The sequence below is a fragment of the Manacus vitellinus genome, unplaced genomic scaffold (genome assembly GCF_001715985.3).
Source record: "Manacus vitellinus isolate BGI_N305 unplaced genomic scaffold, ASM171598v3 scaffold_37_pilon, whole genome shotgun sequence".
In the NCBI taxonomy this organism is placed as follows: Eukaryota; Metazoa; Chordata; class Aves; order Passeriformes; family Pipridae; genus Manacus; species Manacus vitellinus.
This window is the reverse complement of record NW_021940517.1, coordinates 6580855-6601502: the sequence shown is the minus strand read 5'-3', so window position 1 is coordinate 6601502 and position 20648 is coordinate 6580855. Positions and strand designations below refer to the sequence as shown.

At 37.1% G+C, this 20648-nt stretch overlaps 1 protein-coding gene across 3 annotated transcripts in view; it reads left to right on the top strand.

Moving 5' to 3' along the window:
* The window catches only part of SIPA1L2 (signal induced proliferation associated 1 like 2), a 109389-nt gene that overhangs the window by 15157 nt on the left and 73584 nt on the right, over positions 1-20648 (top strand). For all 3 annotated transcript variants that reach the window (XM_018077431.1, XM_018077430.1, XM_018077429.1), the window contains exon 2: positions 16438-18144. In XM_018077431.1, coding sequence (XP_017932920.1) covers positions 16680-18144 — 1465 coding nt within the window. In that variant the 5' untranslated portion in view covers positions 16438-16679. The remainder of the gene's footprint in view (positions 1-16437; positions 18145-20648) is intronic.

Sequence of the window (20648 nt, the reverse complement as noted above, 5' to 3'; positions counted from 1 at the left end):
TTTATTTATGCACACACTTGAGGAATGCAAACTTGAACCTGCACTAAGATTTACTCCCATGGAATGTGTCTGGAAGACATTGAAAGAACTGAAATATACACTTGATAGAAACAGAAGTATTTATCAAAATTCTTAGTATCTTTGGGCTTGGTCTATTATTGTTGTTTTGAGGGAGTTTTTAAAGTAAAAAATAGTATATCACCACTGATGCTTAGTAAGTCCCAGACTATTTTGATTTTATTGCCTTTGGCATTGCAAAAGACTACTGATCATACTTCATTCAAGACAGTAGAAATTCACATGACCTTACTCTATGGATAGTTCAGTGCATTTTTAATTACCTTGGTTGGTTGGTAGGTTTTTTAATTCTCATGTACATTTATTGGTTTTCAAAAGCTAGCCTAGCAGATTCTGTAGAACATTATTTAAAATCACATTATGAATTGCCCTAGGTAAGGATATTTTTATTAAAGGGTCATACATAATGTTGACATGAATAGCTGAGACCTTTTGTAAGCAATTTATAATTGTTGACAAATATGCAGTCAGAGTTATAAAGGTTATCTGGGTAATAAAGAAAATAAGATTTATTTGATAATGTCCTGAATTTGGGGGTAAAAGATAACGTCGCGACGGAAAGCTCTAGACACCTCAATATGAGAATCCAGGAACTTCGTTTATTGTAGATTGACAGTAGCTTAATATACACTCTATAATAGGTTCATGAATATTACAGAAATCAGGCTCATTATTGGTGCCCGGTTAGGTGGTGATATCATCTTAACTGCTTCCCACTGTTTACACAGGTGGCTCGTTAAGTGCCTTTGTTTTGGTAATGCCTAGCTCTGTTTCTCAGCTCAATGTAGGATACCCAAGGACACTGCCGCTTTCTCATGGCCCTGCTATCTCAGACTTTCTCATGGGCCTAGTCAGACTGCGTCTTATACTTTAGCAGCTCATCCATAGCCTTAGCCATGTTCATATGTCCTCGCATTTCTAACCAATCCACTACAATTTCCCCCGTTTTTATTTCGTGCCAACAATGCTTTCTTTGTCGTAGTATTTAGACGTCTAGTAATACAAGAAAAGGCAACACGAGCTATTACTAAGATTACAATAACTGTCAATATCCATTGTATAACTTAGAGCCCATTCAGAATAAGGAATCACTATGGTTCAACAGAATCACGTTACACATCTCTAAAATCTTGACATCGGCAGAAAGTATTTTTAAGTTTACACATTCACACATTCATGTAGCTTTTTTTCTTTCACACAACATTCAGGTGGCCACCTCAGACACACTCCTCAATCACACACACATTTTCAAGTGGTCATTGGCTGTGCACTTCTTGTCAGTTTCATAATTCAAAGGAAATTTATGGCATAGCCGCCATCAGCAATCTGCAAATCCTGCATAACTCTCCATGTAAAAGACAAATACAGTAAGAAAGAACAGAATATTATCTTGGAAATCTTCAACGCTTCTTATAGAGCAATGATATTTTATCATAAAGGCAATAAAGCTACTTTTGCAGGGGGAAGACTATATCCCCTTCTGTCTCATCGTTCCGTCTCCAAATCTTCTACCTGCACCCTGCCCCTGGGGGAAACAGCCAAATTTCATGTAAGAGAAGCAAAATGGCAAACTATAGGAAATTCTTAACAACCTTCTGCAATATGCAAAAGCTAAGCACGGATGTCGCGTTATTTCTAATCTTACTTCAAAGGATTTTTCGTCAGTCTCCCTTTCTGTTTTTGAAGAAAACATTTGAGAATGCCATGAGCACACTGCATGCTTAACACCTATTGCTGTAAAAACAATGCAATCTTATTTGATTTATAAGTTGGGATATTGTTAATTTTAAGTTGTTTTTTCTCTTTTCCCTTTTTTCCGTGTTTTACCGTCTTTGCCTCCCCCCACGCTCCTCATTGCCGAAGGACGAAGGAGGGGAAGGAGGGGCTGGGCTCACCCAGAGAGATCAGCAGAAGGAACTTAATCACCGGGTCTGCTTAAGAAAAGACAAAAACATAGGAGAGGGAGAGAACAGCTGCAAACAGGCACGTTTCAGAGAAGGGGTGATTGGTGTAACGGGGAAAAAGAGAAACAGCTTTCCCCCTCCCCCGACTGCACCCCCCAATGTTTTTGCTACCGTCATTAACTCTAGGAAGAGGAGCAGCACCAGGGAAAAACCACTCGCTGCAAAGAAGGGAAGGGGAACGCACACCCCCCGGGACCATGGCTGTCAGCGGTGCGGGGGACACAGAGCCCCCCCGCCGCCCCGCCGCCCGGGGCCGCCGGCGTGCACGCACTCGGGCGCACCGCTCCGAGCCGGGGCCGCGCACCGCTCCGAGCGATATCACCGGCCCCCGGCTCTGCGTCACCCGGGAGCGCTCCGAGCCGGGGACACGCAGGCAGCGCGACCACCGCTACTGCCCGCTGCCCGGCGCAAGCACCCAGCGCCATGAACACAGCCACAAATGTGCAGCGCAGTCCCGCTGCACAGTTCAGATGAGAAGCTGGAAGTGTCTTAAGGTGGAACTCAGTCATAGTGTTCGTAAAGTTCGTCCCTGGTCCATCAGCAGTACTTTCACGCCGCAGCTGTCGTCTCCAATCGTCCTGGATATGCATTGCCGAGACGCCAGCACCGCGTTCATGTTGGCGGGGCCGCTCCGTTGTTTCCGGCCCCGTTCCGTGATCTCTGGTCCCGCTCCGGCTCCCTTCAACTCCGCTCGACTCCCTTTTTACACGATTTCTCCGTATGATGGTATCCAGTAGCATCCTAATGTCCTCAGACTGTGCTTTAATGCCTTTGACTGTTCCAGATAACAATCGCCAAATTGTAAGGAGGGAAGCAGCAACTTTTTCTCCCTTACAGGCAGCAGTAAAGAGTTTATCACTAAGTTCTTTCCAAGTAGAGATAGTAAAGGCAGTTACAGTGTTCGCTTCATATCCCTGGCCCTTACATGAAAGCAGCATCTGCCGCAAAGCCAGTTCGTCTTAACTCCCTGCTTTCCCAGAAAGCATTGGAGCAATGATAGTGCCGCCTGTCCCTCTATTACCTAAAAAACGTGTTACCACGCTTTGTGCAGCCCTTTCCACGAGACTTTGCGGCTTTGTCGGCGGGCCTCCTTCTTCAGGAGTCGTCCCGGGCGCCGGGCCCTGGAAGCACGGAACTTAACTCTTTCGCCGTCCGAAATCCCCGAAAGGGAGGCGTCCGGCGGCGGCAAGTTGAGCTCTTTTTCGTTCAACCCTTTCGCCTTCTTGTGCTGCACGGCAAGACCGACCGAAACTCCTACCTCCGACCGCGGCTGCGAGAACCCGACTTGGCTCTCGGGAGTCCGACTTGACTCCAACCCAGGAGATCCGACTTGATCTCCTAGGGACCCCCCCTTGGTCCCTGTTCGGGCGCCAGAATAACGTCGCGACGGAAAGCTCTAGACACCTCAATATGAGAATCCAGGAACTTCGTTTATTGTAGATTGACAGTAGCTTAATATACACTCTATAATAGGTTCATGAATATTACAGAAATCAGGCTCATTATTGGTGCCCGGTTAGGTGGTGATATCATCTTAACTGCTTCCCACTGTTTACACAGGTGGCTCGTTAAGTGCCTTTGTTTTGGTAATGCCTAGCTCTGTTTCTCAGCTCAATGTAGGATACCCAAGGACACTGCCGCTTTCTCATGGCCCTGCTATCTCAGACTTTCTCATGGGCCTAGTCAGACTGCGTCTTATACTTTAGCAGCTCATCCATAGCCTTAGCCATGTTCATATGTCCTCGCATTTCTAACCAATCCACTACAAAAAGAACCTGTTGATTTTACTGATAAGTAGTTGAGTATGTATGGGGAAGGAGAAGGAATGCCATTTATGTTGTTTATATGTCAAATGTGTAGCTTCTCTTATAATCTGAGCCTTTTAAGAGTCAGAGACACAGCAAATGTGATTGTTGCTTTCTAAATTTGGATTTTGAAATAAATCTCTGGTTTCTGTAATGCAAATAAGCTGCAAAAAAAGAGGGAGATAGGCACTGACAGCAAGTAAAAACACAGTTCCAGAAATGTGCGGTCTGTATGAATGATATACAGTTTGTTGGCTGACCCAAAACTTTGTGCTAAATCAAAGCCAATAATGAAATTCAGAGGCAGATTTTTTACAATGCCTACACTGCATTACTATGCCTGTGTGTGAACACTTTGGATATGTTAATTATACCCTCCTATTTGAACGTTTTCATTTACATAAGGAGTAGAACTTGATAAATCAAATATAAAATTCAGTGTCTGATTTATTGGATGGGGTGTTATGTAATCAGAATTTTAAAAGCAAAAGTTAAAACAAAATTGGCCCTTTAAAAGCAAACCATTCCAGATGAATACGAATTTATAATTAACATTCCCCATGCCTCCCAAAAGTGGACCACAGTCCATCACGACCCCAGGCATGATGATGACTCTGACTTTGTCTGGAAAATTCATATATCTGACAAAAAGTCTTCTTTCCAGTCTAGAAAAATGAGATCTTGCCTCTCTGACTCAAAGTTTTTGAAAGATGTGTTTCCACACTATATTTTTGAAGACTGCTATTTTTTTTTCAGTTTAAAATGTATTTATATAGCTTATTTTCTCAGCAAGACAACTCCAGAAAGTTCTCTGATGTGTACTTTAACCTAGTAAACGAAAGGAAAACTGTAGAGCAATGATTATGCTATCTTATTTTTTGCAGTGGTTTTGGTTGTTGGGGTTTTTTTGACGTCTTTTTTTTATATATATTTGGGGGGTAGCAGAAGGAAGTGTCCCATAAAGCTTTAACAAAATTATTTTCAATTACAACCCTCCTAAGTCTCATTGATAACAAGGTTTTTAGCCCAACAACAATTCGATTCTAGATAATATATCAAATGATCACTGAACAGATGGCTGTGACTTTTTATTGCTATCAAGTGGTGCCAAATTTGAGTGGACTGATGAAAAATGAAGAACAATATTCTGCTAACAACTCTCCCACTTCTGCTACTGTTCTTCTGTTTGTGTCTAGAATTATGTGAAAAGGTTTTATTCATCAAAAAAGAACTCTTACTCTACAAAGCTGTAGAATAACCAGCCTAGAGGCTGACTGTTTCAGAGAGACTCTTGTTTGCCTGAGCTTTATTGTTTGGGGCCAAGTGGTCCACACATGTGCTTAGAAATGTCAGGTGGGCACAAGTTACCGAGTTCTTAATGTATTTTGTTAATATTATGAAATCTATTTTCCAGATTATGCTGTAAAATTAAGAATAAAATAGTTTTTATGTAGTAACACTGTATGAATTCAGTGTATTATGGTCACCATATATTTCAACGTATTTTCTTTCTATTTGGAATTCTTGCTCTTTTGATTTAGAGAAGAAGGATAAAAAAAGTGAAGTTTCTGTTCTCAAAATATAGCTTTTAAAAAAGATCTTGATGCACAGTGATATGAAATGATACTTTATAGCTCTAAAGAGATGCAGAAATACCTGAGGAGTTACTTGCTGTCATCTGAAACTGCAGATCCCCCGTCAGCTTGAAGCTAAGATTCTGAAAACTGGCCAGTAATATTATCAGTTTATGCTGCCTCGCAATTCATGCCAGCTGATAAAGAACCAAGGTCAAACTGAAACAATTTCCATAAAAGACAATGAAGAGAAATGGTCATGTTTCCTTTTTCTTTAAAACTTATTTTACTTTAATCAGCCACTTCATTAATATGAAAAATAATTCAGAAGTGTAATATATCCATTCTACTGCCAGATGACATGCCATAAAACTTATTTCCTGTTTCATTTTCTTGAAAACACAAAGATAGAGAAACAAAGCTAGTAATTCCAATTTTTTCCATAAAATGTGCTTCTGTACCACCTTCTTAGTATGTAGTTAGAGATCTCTTCCATGCTAGAATGTTTTGAGTTTCGAATGTTCCCTCTGTTGTCATAGGCAGTGTATTTAGGTTTTTTCATTGTTGTGAACTTTTGTGATGGGAGAAGTTATTCAGATGCTTCTCCTTTTACTTTAACAATAAAGCAGACTTAAGGCATTTTTTTCCTTTAGAAATGAATTAATTTGGTCTTCTAAGACTGTATTTATCCACTTTGTGGTTCCCTCTTTGCCCAGAGGTTGCAAAGTGTTAGAAAAAGCGATGTTAGCTGCAGCAGCTCACTTTCTATAGAGTGTGTAGGTGAATGTCTGCAGTTACCTTTAATAGTCACAGACTGTAAGGCCTCTCTGTAGAAATTCTCCAGAGCATCACCCAGACAGTGTTTTTCTGAAACAGTATTTTTTCCCAAAGGAAGCTGGAACAATTAACTTTATGTAAGCCTTTCTAATAGATAGACTCCAATAGAAATTGGAGTCCTGTGGTAGACAAACTTGAATATCATCATAGTGTTATTACAGGAAAACTCCCAAAGACAATGCACATATCTTTGATATTGGGTGGGAAATACAATAATTAATATAAACAAAAGGTATGTGTAGCAAAGTTTCTCAAATCTTATTTTAATGGTTGCAGTTTTCTCTCAAATTTCTATGTACAACAGGAAATGGGATAAAATAGTGTGTGTAACAAAATATTGTAATCTTGTAGGCACTGAGTATTAATGTCATATCCCAATGTTCCCTGGTACTCCAAGTTTTATGCAGTTGATGGATCTTTGAGAGGTTGTCTGAAAAACGTATTCTTGTACATATGGTTATAATGCAAAAATCTGATTATTTTGAGCCAGCGAGGTCTGCTGCAAGTAAATATATGGAGACCTGTTGAATGACATACCCATTTCTCATGAACATGAGCAGAATGAATGTTCAACCTTTTATCAGTTATTACTTAGAGTCCTTACATTTCCTTATTGAAACCACTCTGGAATACCTGTTTCCATTGGGTAATAAGTCTTATGATAATTTGTCAAAACTGAAGATTTTTGGAATGAAATAGGGAGTTTGTTTCTCAAACTCAAGCTGTTGTGTACCCGTGACCAAAATCCACGCCCCCGCCTTTGGCTGTCTCTTCCAATGATGGATGTATTGGGTGTGTCTTTTGCTTTAGGGAGGCTCTTTCTTTCTACTTCAAAAAATTTGATGCCCTTAAAAGCATTGGAGTATTTCTTATGGGAGTAGCATTAGTATTGTTCTAGTACTAAGTGGTTTGCTATTTGGAAGAATTTGGTGATCTCTGGAGATGATGTCCAATGTATGGGTTTGTAAGCTCATATCGTAGAATCCGAGTAAGTGCTTAGGACAATGCAAATAGTCTGACATCACCAATGTGAACATGGCAGGCTTAATCTGTCCTCCTCCCTGAGGCAGCATTTTTACTATCAAACGCAGTTATAATAGAAGCATATGAAAGAACTTTCTTGTTCTGGCTAAAAGTGGCTTTGTATATTTCAAAGGCTCTCTTCAGTACTGTGTCAGCATCTGAAACCTACTGCGTGGAATAGGCAGCCTCAGCTGTTTAATAGATGTATTGTTTTATCTTTTCACTGAGTGGATGAAAAAGCTTTATTTTGGGCCTCACCGTACTAGACTTATGAAAAGTGGAATTGCCTCATGAATTTTTGTGACATATTGACTCAGAAAAGTCAAAGCTTGCAACTTGTTCTCTCTTCCTGAACAATATCTTCTCTTGCAGTACTTGACTCCTTATTCAACTTCAGTGCAGCTTCTGAACCTGCTTCCAAATTTCTACCTTGGAGTGTGAAATCACAATCAAAATCTTAGCACATCTCTACTTTCCTTTCAACTTTTAATTAAAAGCCATTTCTTCAGATAGCCAGGGAGGTGCCAACTCCAGTATTCCTATTATTTTTTCGGAATAATCAAAAGCAATTGTATGCACTATGTTGAAACTTATGCACATATCCCAAAAACATTTGAGATAATTTCTCTAGAAAATACAGAGCTACTGCATTCAGTTAGAAGTTTATCTAAACATGTTTTTCAATTAGAAATCTCCCTCTATTCATGAAGCTTTAAATTTTTGAAGATTGGTAAGTAAGAAAATGATGTTACTTAATTATTTCTAATTTTTGATCACATGATTCCATCTGTAGCAATTTGTTATATGTTGTAAGGACAAAAATTCTTACAGTGTGACTTTTTTCTTTAAATGAAATTGACATTTTGTAGTATTACGTGGGTCGTTCGTTGTGATTTTTTCCCCTGGTTTTCCCTAGACCTGCTCTTGGGCAGAGTGCTTTTCAATTGCAGTTTCAATAACCATTTTGTGTGCTGAGCTAGAATTTTAACAGAAAAGATAGTTTCTGATGTCACTAATTCTGGGAAAAGGTAGAATATGTTATTTTCTTAGTTTTAAAATAATACAATACTCTTTTAAATCACTGAATTGCTTTATGTGTCTGCTAGTATTTTATAAGAACTACATGACAGACTTAGCATTTTTAGTATTTGTATATGTATATTAAGAACATAAAGGTAAAAAATTTGACTTGAAATGAAGCACATGTAATATGTTCCTTTCTCAATATACAATATGAATATTCCCCTTTCTGTATAGACTTCTGTTAGTTGGTTTACAGATGCTGTATTTCTCCTTCGGTGTTATCCCAATTCAAATACAGTTGCTTGTCCTTTTCCTTGTCTTTGAATGATTTGAATGTGGTGCACAGGTCCAATCTTTATCTTTCTAAGCTTTACCTCTGACAGTGACTTCATACACTTTTTGTTTACCAACTGGATTATCATAGTATTTAGCATCCTGTACAGTGGGGTCCTTGTATGAGGATACTGTTCCAACTGGACAAAGGAATAGTCCTGGACTTGTCTATTTTGCAATTTAAATGAGAATACATGCATTCAATCAGGGAGGGGCAATTCAAGAATCAGCAGACTTTTGACAATTTCTGAGCCTGTAGACAGTACTGTTTCTACTGAGGTTTCAGAGGTTGTCCAGCTTGCTTGAGAAGACCACTAAAAATTGCTTTTTTGTTGGTTTTGAGTGGAACTTGCTTCAGTGCAATGCTTCTGTATTATAACTGTAAATGAATCATCTTTACCCTTTCAGAATAATTCATGCTTTGTCTAATCTGAACTTCCTTCCTGAATAGGTTCTACTGGCTGAGGAAAAGTACATGCCATGCAAACAGATTTTTGCTCCATTCTTTTTAGGATCTTGATCTACATTGAATATATAAAGTATTATAAAAAATTTATTTGTGTTTATCTGCTGACTGATATTTCATACTGATATGTGTGAATCTTGTTTATGACATATCTGTGTCATTATGGGTTGAAGACTCTTCAGTCTCAAAGATGAAACTAGAATTAAAATTCTGCATTATCAATATTTTACGGATAAATCTATTTATGAGGAGACTGTAATTAATATGAAGTGTTGGGGCACAGACATAAGTACATATAAATTCTTTAAGGTGGGGAAATATCTTAGAGTCATCCAGTCGGACATACTATGTAAAATATGTTCTGGATGTCTTTTTAGTCTCCATGTAGAGAACAGATTACTTAATACTCAGTAAATTAAGTTCTTTTTTGTCATTCTTGCCCATTGACACCTAGATTCTTGAACAGAAAGAATGAAAGGAGAAAAAGACAGTTTAGATTCTGTTTTTTTGTTTTTTTTTTTTTTTTAAATTTTCACTGATACCAGAACTTGACTGACAGGTATATAATTTCTATTTGCAATTATTGGAGGCTTTCAAAAAATGGCATCTGTTAATAATGATAATCTATGAGGAATTTGGTGTCTTCCCCCTGTGTGCTCCCTCTCCTTGGGATAGTAAGCGGTCAGAGCTTTTATTCAACCCTTCTCTGAAAAAATTCTTTGGTCTAAGACTTCAGTGTTAAAATTTTTCCTTTTTACCTCATTAATTGCATTATGTTGTAGGCGTTACTGTATTTTAAGTTTCATCATTTCGGTTAAAAATAACTGAACTGAATTGGAAGAATGCAAATGAAAGATTCGCAGTGTGTGTGTCAGTGGTAGTTTTGCTATTGATTTCACTTTACTACTTTACATGGTTTGACCTGAATAAGATATAACTTCTGTTCCAGTTTCATAGTTAAACTCTGCATAGGCTGCATAATTGTACTGTTTATAATAGACCTGTAAGAATAGGAGGATATCCAGTTTGTTCTGGAAATCAAATTAACCTTGATGCATCTTGGTGTCAAAAGTTGTGCTAATGGAACAATAGATTATTGGTATAAGTATTCTAAGAAAATTAAGTGCTAAAACAATCACAAATTTATCAAACTTATTTTTCGGTAACAGAAGGTTATTTCTAACAGAAAGTTTAAAATCAATGACAGTAAGGTTAGAGTCAATAATAGCTCTGTATAAAACACTGATATTCACTGAGAGGTAACCTAGGTTGCTTGATGAAAAACTTAGTGTCTTTTAATTAAACAAAGCATGAATCGAGATACAATATGTAAGACCAAATATTCAGGAAAAGTAATAGAAGATAGGTTAAAGAGAAGCTGCTGGAACTTTGTGATAGATATTTTTTGGTATTCTTTGGTATAATGAGATACACTTTCTTGGTGTATCTTTTGTGATTCTTTTTCACTGAATGGATGTAGGATATTTTAAAAAACCCAAACCAACTCATAGTATTGAGTATTGTTTTTAGCAGTTGAAAGGTATCATATATATTTTCTCTGGAAAAGCCAAGACAGGTGGGGGATCTTGACCGTAAGTTAAAGAAGTCTAGCATTTTTAAGGGGTCTGTTTAATGTTCTATCTTACACAATTATTCCTGCAGATGGTCATGAGATTTTTCTCAACCTGTTAATGAACGAGACAGTTATGATTGGTGGTATCTCTCAAAAATAAAACACTTTTCATTGAACAGCACTAAACAGATGTGGAATTCAAAGTTCTGTTGCATCTGTCTCAATATTTATGTGCATAAATATTTTCTTTGTTGGAGAAGGAAACTATGTTTTAAGAACAGAGCATGTTATTTCTTTTTTACCCTAAATCTTGCCCCAGTCCAAAAGTAGTGCAATTCCACTTTTTTATAAGAAATGTGATGGTCATACCACTGAGAATCCTGTGGGCTGTTGTCATTCTTAGCTATGGCTTCTTCCCCCCCACTCCCCATGATTGTACGTGGATACATTTCTTTAACTATGCTGTTTCAACAAAGGATTCTTTTCAGTTTTTACTCTGATATCCTAGTAACAAATCTTTTAATCCTTACATGAATCGGTAGCCAACCAGTCGAACATCCATTTATTATCATCGGACAACTTGCCTCAACTACGTACTTCACAATCATTCTCATCTTATTTCCCATCACCAGCCTCCTAGAAAATAAGATACTCAACCTTACTCTCACGAGCAGAGACTGTAAATGTAAAGAAATACAGCATAGCTAAGGAAATGTGCCACAAATATTCACTACACAGGAGCTCATCTATAATTCCATTTGTCAAATGAGGGTCTTCCCATGCTTCTGCCTTTTGTCTATGTCTGCATATTATTCAAGTACGTGAAATATGCATATGAGAATTAACTATTTATAATATAGTAGTTATAGCTTTAGTTGTAAATTTGATGTATAATAATTCAAAACATTTTTTCATGAGCTGTGCTCATAATTTGTTCATTGTATTATTTCCAATCCATTTTCCACAGCTGCAATCTGAATAAGTGCCTCAATTATAGTTAGTGTTATTCTTTAATATTCACTGAGCCTCATGGAAAACTTTGAAAGAAATATTCTATTTAAAGACAATTATGCTTAAATATCATGGTTTTCTAAATACATTTATATGAAAAAAATCCTGCCAAAACCATGAAGAACTCATTTTTCTCTTTCATACTACTATCTGCAGTAATAATTATCCCATGTCACATCATAATCAACTGTCATATGATATCACAGTTTAGTGTGACCAGAATTTTCTGACTTGAACACACAAGTAAGTAGCATTGCTTGAAAACCAGACATAGCTGTCACTTTGCTTCTGAAAATTGGATAGTTCTTATTTAGGAATCATTAAGAAATAATAGTTATATTAAAAATATGTAAATCTAAAAACATTTGCTAATGTAGTATGTTTTTATAAATTTGCATTAAAAAACCATTTTTTGCATTATTTTGTAATTTTTTGTAATTTTTCAAAAATTACTTTTTTCTGGTGGCAATCTTAGTTTTAGGAAATAATACCTTGTGACAGATTTGTTAAGTGAGTTATCTAGTCCAGAACTTGTAAAAATACAGGCAGCTTAGAAACCATGTTCATTTCTCTTTTGCACACTTATTTTTCATTGCACTTTCAAGTATGCGCTGGAAGACAAAATTTTCTTGCAGACTTTAGATTCTCATGAAGTAACCATTGTGCAACTGCTACTCTGCTACTATACTGCCCAAAAACATAATGCTAGGATGTGTTTCTTTGACAAGTGGAAACTCACCGGAGTGAGCCTGCAGAAAATGCTGTGTAGAATCCATTGAATGCAAATTAAATGTCTCATCTTCAGCTTTTGGCATATTATTCCAGCCTATACTCCTACTTTATCAAATTGCACTTCCCATTTTTTAAGATTAGTAGAGCTTGAGAGTCATGGTTTATGGAATTGTCATCTTGATAAATAGTAGAGATTAATGCTTTCATCCAAATTATGCATTCTTTTTAGGATGATAACATTACATAATAATAGGGGCAGATTTCCAAAGTCTTGATCAACAAAATGATCACAGAAAGACTTCTTAAATAATTCATTTCCATCTATCAAGGCTGACATGAGGCAACGTTACCAAACAGCCTCCTTTTGACAGGATAGTCCAATAGTACAGTTCTTATTCATTGCTCTGCTACTGGCACAGGAACATTTGTGGGCAAGTATCCAGGTCCCCAGGAAACTTGGAATCATTCCATGTTAAAGAACTGTAACTGTAGCTAACAAACCAGCTGCTGTATTGAGCTCAGAAGGAAGGCTTTGTAGCTGTGTGGAAGGAACTTAAGTTATTTGCATAACATCCAGCAGTCTTAGTGGGAAGGATTGGCAGGAGCACAACAGCAGGGTAGGCATCCAGCTTTTCTTTTTTGACCTTATCTGTCGCTGATTCCATTCTTCAATGCTGGGATGAGATGAAAAGAGAAGGAAGTGAAGAGCTTGACCAAGAGAGCAGTACAGGTCTGAAGAGAAGGATACTCATGATCATATTGGCAGCATTCTTTGAGAAAGTAATAGTTTATTACCTTCAGCAAACAAAATTTGTTTTATAATAAATAGTATCAACATCTGTAGGGCAATATTTGTGAGCTGGTAAATTCTTACTATGGAGAGAGAAAAATCTTAACAGCAAATACAGGAGAATATAGTGCTATCCATAAGCATAAGTCAGCTGTCAGACAGAACATGCTGTTGTACCGAGTTAACAGAATGTACCGAAATGGTCAGTCATATTAAAAACAGGAGTTATTCAATTAGGCCAACTCTAGATTAAGAAAAAGAAATAACAGTATATCTTAAATATGCTGCATCACTTCTTCAAGCATTAGTTTTTCCAATAAAATATTAATCTACAGTTCCAAACAGGCATTCATTTGGTCTTCTGTCACCCCAGCTTTAAACTGTAAAGAAAACAAATTCTCTCTTTAAATACTGTCTTTTGCAATGTACCTTTTTTTTTTAAATACTCAGGCCATACTTCCTCTAGTAGTTAAGCTGCCACCACCAAAGAAAAAGGAGTCTTGCTTTCCTGTGGCCATCAGGCTCTCTCCTTGCCTTCCACAAATGCAACTGTTTGTGAGGCCAAACAGTGAATCATGTTGTGGATTTGAATGCAAAATAAATGGGGTGGTAGTCTCACTCTTCCCTTCTGCCTTCCACCACCTCATCCCCAATTTAATTTCAACCTGCATTATGTTCCTGGTTCAATTCACTACTTTTGCACAAATGCTTATCACAGAAAAAGGGTTAAGAGAAGAAAAGAATGGAATTTTTGCAGGATAGCCTTTTCTTACCTTATATGTATTTTTTTATTCTGTAAGAGATTATTTTTTATTTAAAAATGCTTAAACTAATGACTTCCATGAATAGTTTTTCTGTAGAAAAGGACAGGAAGACTATAAGACATATTTCACTGTAATTTCAAAGAAAATTAAATCAACCTTCAATAAGAAGTTAAATTTCTTTCCCAGTATGTGAAATTGAACTTTGTGTGTTCTCACTCTTTTATATACTTGCAGAAACAGAAAAGATGATTCTGGAATAGTTTAATTTTCCTTCAGAGTTTCTATTTAGCAAAGGTTTCTCACACTTCTATGATTGTATAAAGAACAATCTAAGAGATGATTAAAAAGCTGTCAGCTGTTCATGTTAATGTGTATCACACAGAAATTACTTGTATATCACCTTTGTAATATTTCTTGTGCTCCAAAAATGTTAAGCATATTGACGTATCTGAGAGAAGTCTTACAAAACAAGTCTTTGGGTTATTTGGGGAAGAACAACTGGACATGATTGAGCAATGTGCACTTGCAGCCCAGAAAGCCAGTTGTATCCTGGGTGCATCAAAAACAGGGTGGCCGGCAGGTTGATGGAGGGGATTCTGCCCCTCTACTCTCTACTCTGATGAGACCCCACCTGGAGTGCTACATCCAGCTCTGGGGCCCCAACACGGGAAGGACAAGACCTGTTGGAGCAAGTCCTGAGGAAGGCCATGAAGATGATCAGAGGGGTGGAACACCTCCTGTGAGGAAAGGCTGAGAGAGCTGGGGTTGTTCAGCTTGGAGAAGAGAAGGCTCCAGGGAAACCTAATTGTGGCCTCCCTACAAGAGAGCCAAGAGGGACTTCATACAGGACATGTAGTGACTAGATGAGGGTTAACAATTTTAAACTCAAAGAGGGTAGATTTAGAGCACCATCCCATGCCCGGTTGGTTGGAACTAGATGATCTTTAAGATCCCCTTCCAACCCGAACTGTTCTATGATTCTATGACCAACATTTTTCTTTTTGTATTTGCATATTAAAAAATCCTATATGCCACTTTTCAAATAGTGTTTCTCTGAACGTGTAGGTTGTTTAAACAATCTTTTGGACTCCTGTAAGGAACCCAAAACATTATTTTAATTGTCTTCATTGACCATCAGGGAATTCGTATGTAATGAAAGTAAGCTGTAATGCTGTATTGTTATTGTCACCAATTTCTACTACCAGTCACATACAAACCATATCAGCATGATACTACTGTAAGTCTAAAATGTTTATTAACCCATTACTGTAGAAGACTGCTAAAGGTTTCTGTACCAAACACGACTTTGTGTTGACTTCTGACAAGCAGAAGAAGATAAACTGTCACATTTTAATTTATTATTATCCCTTTGCCCATCATCCACCTTCTATTTCAGGCTAATTTGTCTTTTTCTTAATCTCTGATAAATGTATATTAGCTTTATTTGCAGCATCTTAAAAGACCATTTAGTTGGCATTTTTGTTCGAGGAACAAAATCTGTAAAAGAAGTACATAACATTCTGTCTTGATTCTTATTTTAGTCTGCTTTTATGCAACAGATTAAAGGATGGGCTCTGTCTGCAAATGAATCTTCACAGCATGAGTCATGGACATTCTTAAGACCATTAAAGCCATTGAAGAATATTTTTATATCCTAACAGTTCCGATTTTGTTATCAAAATGTGACTTGTCAATAGAGCTACTGTCTTTTCTTATTTGTGGAAGAAAACAGACCCGTTCTTTAGCACAATAGCCAGAGGAGTACAATATAACAGAAACAACTGTAACTGTTTTACACAACTAAATAATAGTTTGCACTTCAAAGAAAGGAATGTGAGTAAATCTCCCTTTGGGAAGAGAGAGGGGGAAAGAAATGAAGTACATTAACTCACTGATTTCATCATAGTGGAGAAATTACTTCTCTTTGAAATGTTATTTTCAATGGGACAAAACACATTTCTCTGTCTAAGGTCCTATCTGCTTTATATGTTTTACTTATATTTTGTACCAGTCTTGCCCCAACACTCCTGTGTGTATTAACCATTTTCAAGAAAACTTGGATAAAAGTGTCTTAAATGTAATGTAAACAAACCCCAATGATTAGACAAAGAATAGGTTTCTAAGTTGCTGTTAGTATTGCAGGAATGCAGAGAGAATTGTCTGTGGCTGTTCTGCTTGGCAAAACATGCTGTGTTATTCAGTGTGCGTGTACTGGTGTGTCCATGAGAGATGCAGGTTCAAACTGCCCACATCCTGTGGAATCCCACGGAAAACTGTGATTATTGCATTTGTTAGGTTTTAAGGAATCAGAGGATAGAAAAAGATACAAAACACTTCTCATTAGTTTCATCCAGTTTTATGGGCTGTTATGTATATACAAGTAACATTGGAGCTTACTGTTATTGACTGTAAACATTTTAATACATTTTCTTTTTTCTTTTCTTTTTTTTTTTTTTATGAACAGATATAAGAAATTTACCTGGATTAATACTGAACTGAATGCATCTGAACTGAAGGAAATATTTTGAGATTGCTCTCCTGACAGAAGTTGTGCAAAAATGGTACACTGAGGTTCTTGCCGGCACTTCTGGAAAGACTGGAACTGTATTTTTATATTGTAGTTTATTGGCCCATAAAAGACAATGTAATAACAAATGTAACAGTAAATTTATGCAATAGTAGTGGTTCCCCTCCCACTGACTGGACATGAGTGATCAAAGGTCTTTGCAAGAAGATAAGCACAAAGTAAGCAGAACTTCCTCAAAGTTCAGGGAGTCTTCAAGAAGCATGCAATCTGATGATTATTTCGCTAGAAAACTTAAAGCCTTGAATGGTAGCATGGGTCCTCCTGTGTCTTCAAATGCATCTAGCAAAGCTGAAAATAATCAAGCAAATGGTACACCAGCTGTGCCTAAAATGGGTGTTCGAGCAAGGGTATCTGAATGGCCTCCTAAAAAGGATTGCTCTAAGGAATTGAGTAAAGCTGCTTGGGAAAACAGACCTCCAACTGGTTACGAAGGTGTTGGCTCAGTACTTCCAAATGGACAAAATGACCAAAGTGATGGACAGCAAGAAGAGCTGGAATTGGAATTTACGGAGGGAAAATATTCAATTGGAGATCTTTTTGTTCATTCCCCTCAAAGGGGACTTCATCCCATAAGGCAAAGAAGCAACAGTGATGTGACAATAAGTGATATTGATGCTGAAGATGTTTTAGACCAAAATGCTGTCAACCCAAATACTGGAGCAGCTCTTCATAGGGAATATGGCAGTACTTCTTCAATTGATAGACAAGGCTTGTCTGGAGAAAATTTTTTTGCAATGCTAAGAGGATATCGAGTGGAAAATTTTGAACATAAAACCCTTGCTCCTTTTGGATTTTCTGAGTTTTTCCACTGTGATCCTACTGTTTCTCCGAGTCTACATGCTGCTGCGCAGATCTCCAGGGGAGAATTTGTCAGGATTTCTGGGTTGGATTATATGGATAGTGCCCTGCTTATTGGTCGAGACAGGGAGAAGTCTTTCAAGAGGAGACTAAAATCAGAAGGGGTAGAAACATCTCTGTTTAGAAAATTGCGAACAGTTAAAAGTGAGCATGAAACTTTCAAGTTTTCATCAGACCTGGATGATAGACTTGACAGAAATGTTCGTTCTTGGAACTGTCAGAAATGTTTTGCACATTATGATGTTCAGAGCGTTTTGTTTAACATAAATGAAGCAATGGCTACCAGAGTAAATGTAGGAAAAAGGAAAAATATAACCACTGGGGCTTCAGCTGCATCACAGACTCAGATGCCAGCAGGCCAGACAGGAAACTGTGAATCTCCTTTGGGAAGCAAAGAGGACCTCAATTCAAAAGAGAATTTAGATGCTGATGAGGGTGACGGGAAAAGCAATGATTTAGTATTGAGTTGCCCTTACTTCAGGAATGAAACTGGTGGGGAAGGAGACAGACGGATTGCACTTTCTAGGGCAAATTCAGCATCTTTTTCTTCAGGTGAAAGTTGTTCTTTTGAGTCCTCTCTAAGTTCCCATTGCACAAATGCTGGTGTCTCAGTATTGGAAGTACCAAGAGAAAACCAGTCAATTCACAGAGAGAAAGTGAAGCGTTACATCATAGAACACATTGATCTTGGAGCATATTATTACCGCAAGTTCTTCTATGGAAAAGGTAAATTTTTTTAATGCAACTGTTCTGACATAGCAATGCACTAGATTTAAGTTGTTTAGTAAAGATTATTTTTTGTTTTTTTTTTTCTCTATAGAGAGACTTAAGTATTCCAGAGGATCCTGAAACTCTTTACTAGAATTAAGCCTGTGTTCTTGCCCTTTTATAGAGATATTGGACAACCAGTGGGTTATATGTAAAATTGGGCAATACTTATGTGAGTTCATTAAGTGATTTAAGGAAAGGTTAAAATAGCACGTAAACTAACTTCTCCAAACCAAACTGTCTTGATCAGCAGGAGGAAAAAATGACAGTTGTATCTGGTAAATGCATTGGAAATACTGATACCCAGAATGAAAATCACTGTTTCCTAGAAGGTGCTTCCAAAGAAGAAGGTTTTATTATTGAGACTTCTGACTCTCTTCTAGATTCTACTGTCTTCAAGTGTCTTTTGGGACCTTTTATACTGTATGCATGCATACTCCTTAAACAGAGAGCTTCTGATGCTGTTTAGTTTTTCAGCTTAAAGAAGGATGTTTTATGCCTTTCTACAAGCTTTATACCCTTTTGTTTTAGGATGTGTTCACACTGCAAAAATGCCAGGATACTCTTCTCAGCAGAGTAATTATCTTGGCTTGAATCATTATTCAGATAAACTGTTTCCACTTTATGATGGACTTTGACAGTCTGTGTTCAGTACTGCATTTTGAATTGTGTATGAAATCTCTGGCTTTGTGGGGAGAACCCCAAAATACCTACCTCTGTCCTCTCTGAATCATGAATTACAGGTAGATCTTTTTTGCTGTTATTAAAAGAAAAGGTCTACTGCAGTTTTTAAAAGACTGTTACAGCCCGAGTCTTCTTGAAATCATACTTCCTCTGCTTTCTAACTATATTTGGACATCAGGAAATAAGCACTGTACTGTACTCCTTCCTTCTGTAACCCTTTACAAGACACTCAAAAGAGGATCCAGTACAGTATTTTTCACAATATGATAGACACTGAGAACATAGTAACTGTAAAAACACTGTTTTTAAAAGGCAAGAAAGAAAAGAATCTGAATCTCTCATGAAAGAGGAAGAAAAAGACCCACAGCTAAGAAAGGAATGGGCAGTAATTTCAGAGGATCAAAAAGCCTTTCAAGCTAGGCAAGTTGTAAAGTATAAGAAAAGTGTTGAGGGAGGGAGAGTGCAAGAGAATGAAGGGAAACTTATAACAGAAGGGTAGCATATTTTTTGAGGGGCAGAGAGAAGAAAGGATTGGCATAGACAGAAATGAAAGGAAGATTGTCAGTGGATAGAGGTGGTGGCAGGATGAGGGGGGAACGGGGGAAGACAATGAAAGAGGACTTATTTGTGAAGTGCTTTTATCTTGGCTGAGTTACAAGTGCTGAAGTGAGATAGATTTTTTGTGAAGAAAAATCTTGTCATAGAAATTAAAAAAAGGAAATGCAAAGAGTACTCAAAGCCACTTTAAATAATATAATATAAACAAACCTAATGACCTTTCTGGAAAATTGATGTGAGTGTAATTAGTTTTAATTAATTTCTGTTCTGAAATAGTATCAGAGTTTTATCCCACATAGTATAATACTGGGAAACTTGAATTGTTACTAATTGTTCTCTAGGTAGAGTTCTTCAAAAGTTAATAAGATGTGATGTATTTAATATCCAGTAATAAATTGTTACCCTCTCACTTTTACAGTGATATATAAGCTATACCCTGTTGTGCATTATCTTTCTATAGAGCTATAACAGAAACTACACAAGAGAAACCTGTATTAGATGGCTCTTATGAGACAGATAGTCAGGACAAACATGCTGATGAAACTAAAACCATAATTTTGAATATCTGTTATCTTAAGGGATCTCCAGATTACTTCCAACTGAACACAGTTCTCACCTAAGCAAAGTTTATTGTTTTTAGAGGAAATAAACCAGGCATTTTGCGTTGGGCACCCAGATGTCTTACTGCTGTCCTGACCATCCATATAAGAAAAAGTGACATTTATATGCATACTGGGTCTACTTGATACTCTTCCATGACAGTGAGCTTTCCTAACTAATTGTTCATTGAATTGTAGATTTAATAGCACAGTTGAATTTAGCAAAATAATTGTGGAAAGATGAAAAAAAAAATAGCAATCAATAGTCACTTGTACATAATGCACCAATTTTCTTTGCCTTTAAGAAAATATATATGAAAAAGAAATAACTTTCTGAATATTTGATTTAGTTCACAGTTTTATAATTGGCACTTGTCAGCGTACAAGTTTTATTTCTGTTTTAAGATGCATGGAAGAAACACCCGGGCATGTGTAGCACTAATTATTCCATTCCCTTTCAAGAAATACGAGATTCAAAATTCAGTGTTTTCTGAAATGAGCTGTGGTTTTATACTGCATATTTATAAGCTTTGTAACTATTGTTAAAATCAAATCCGACATGACTGATGTAAAATATGTTATGTTTATTGAAGATATCTTCTCAGTTTTCAGTTAAGATTT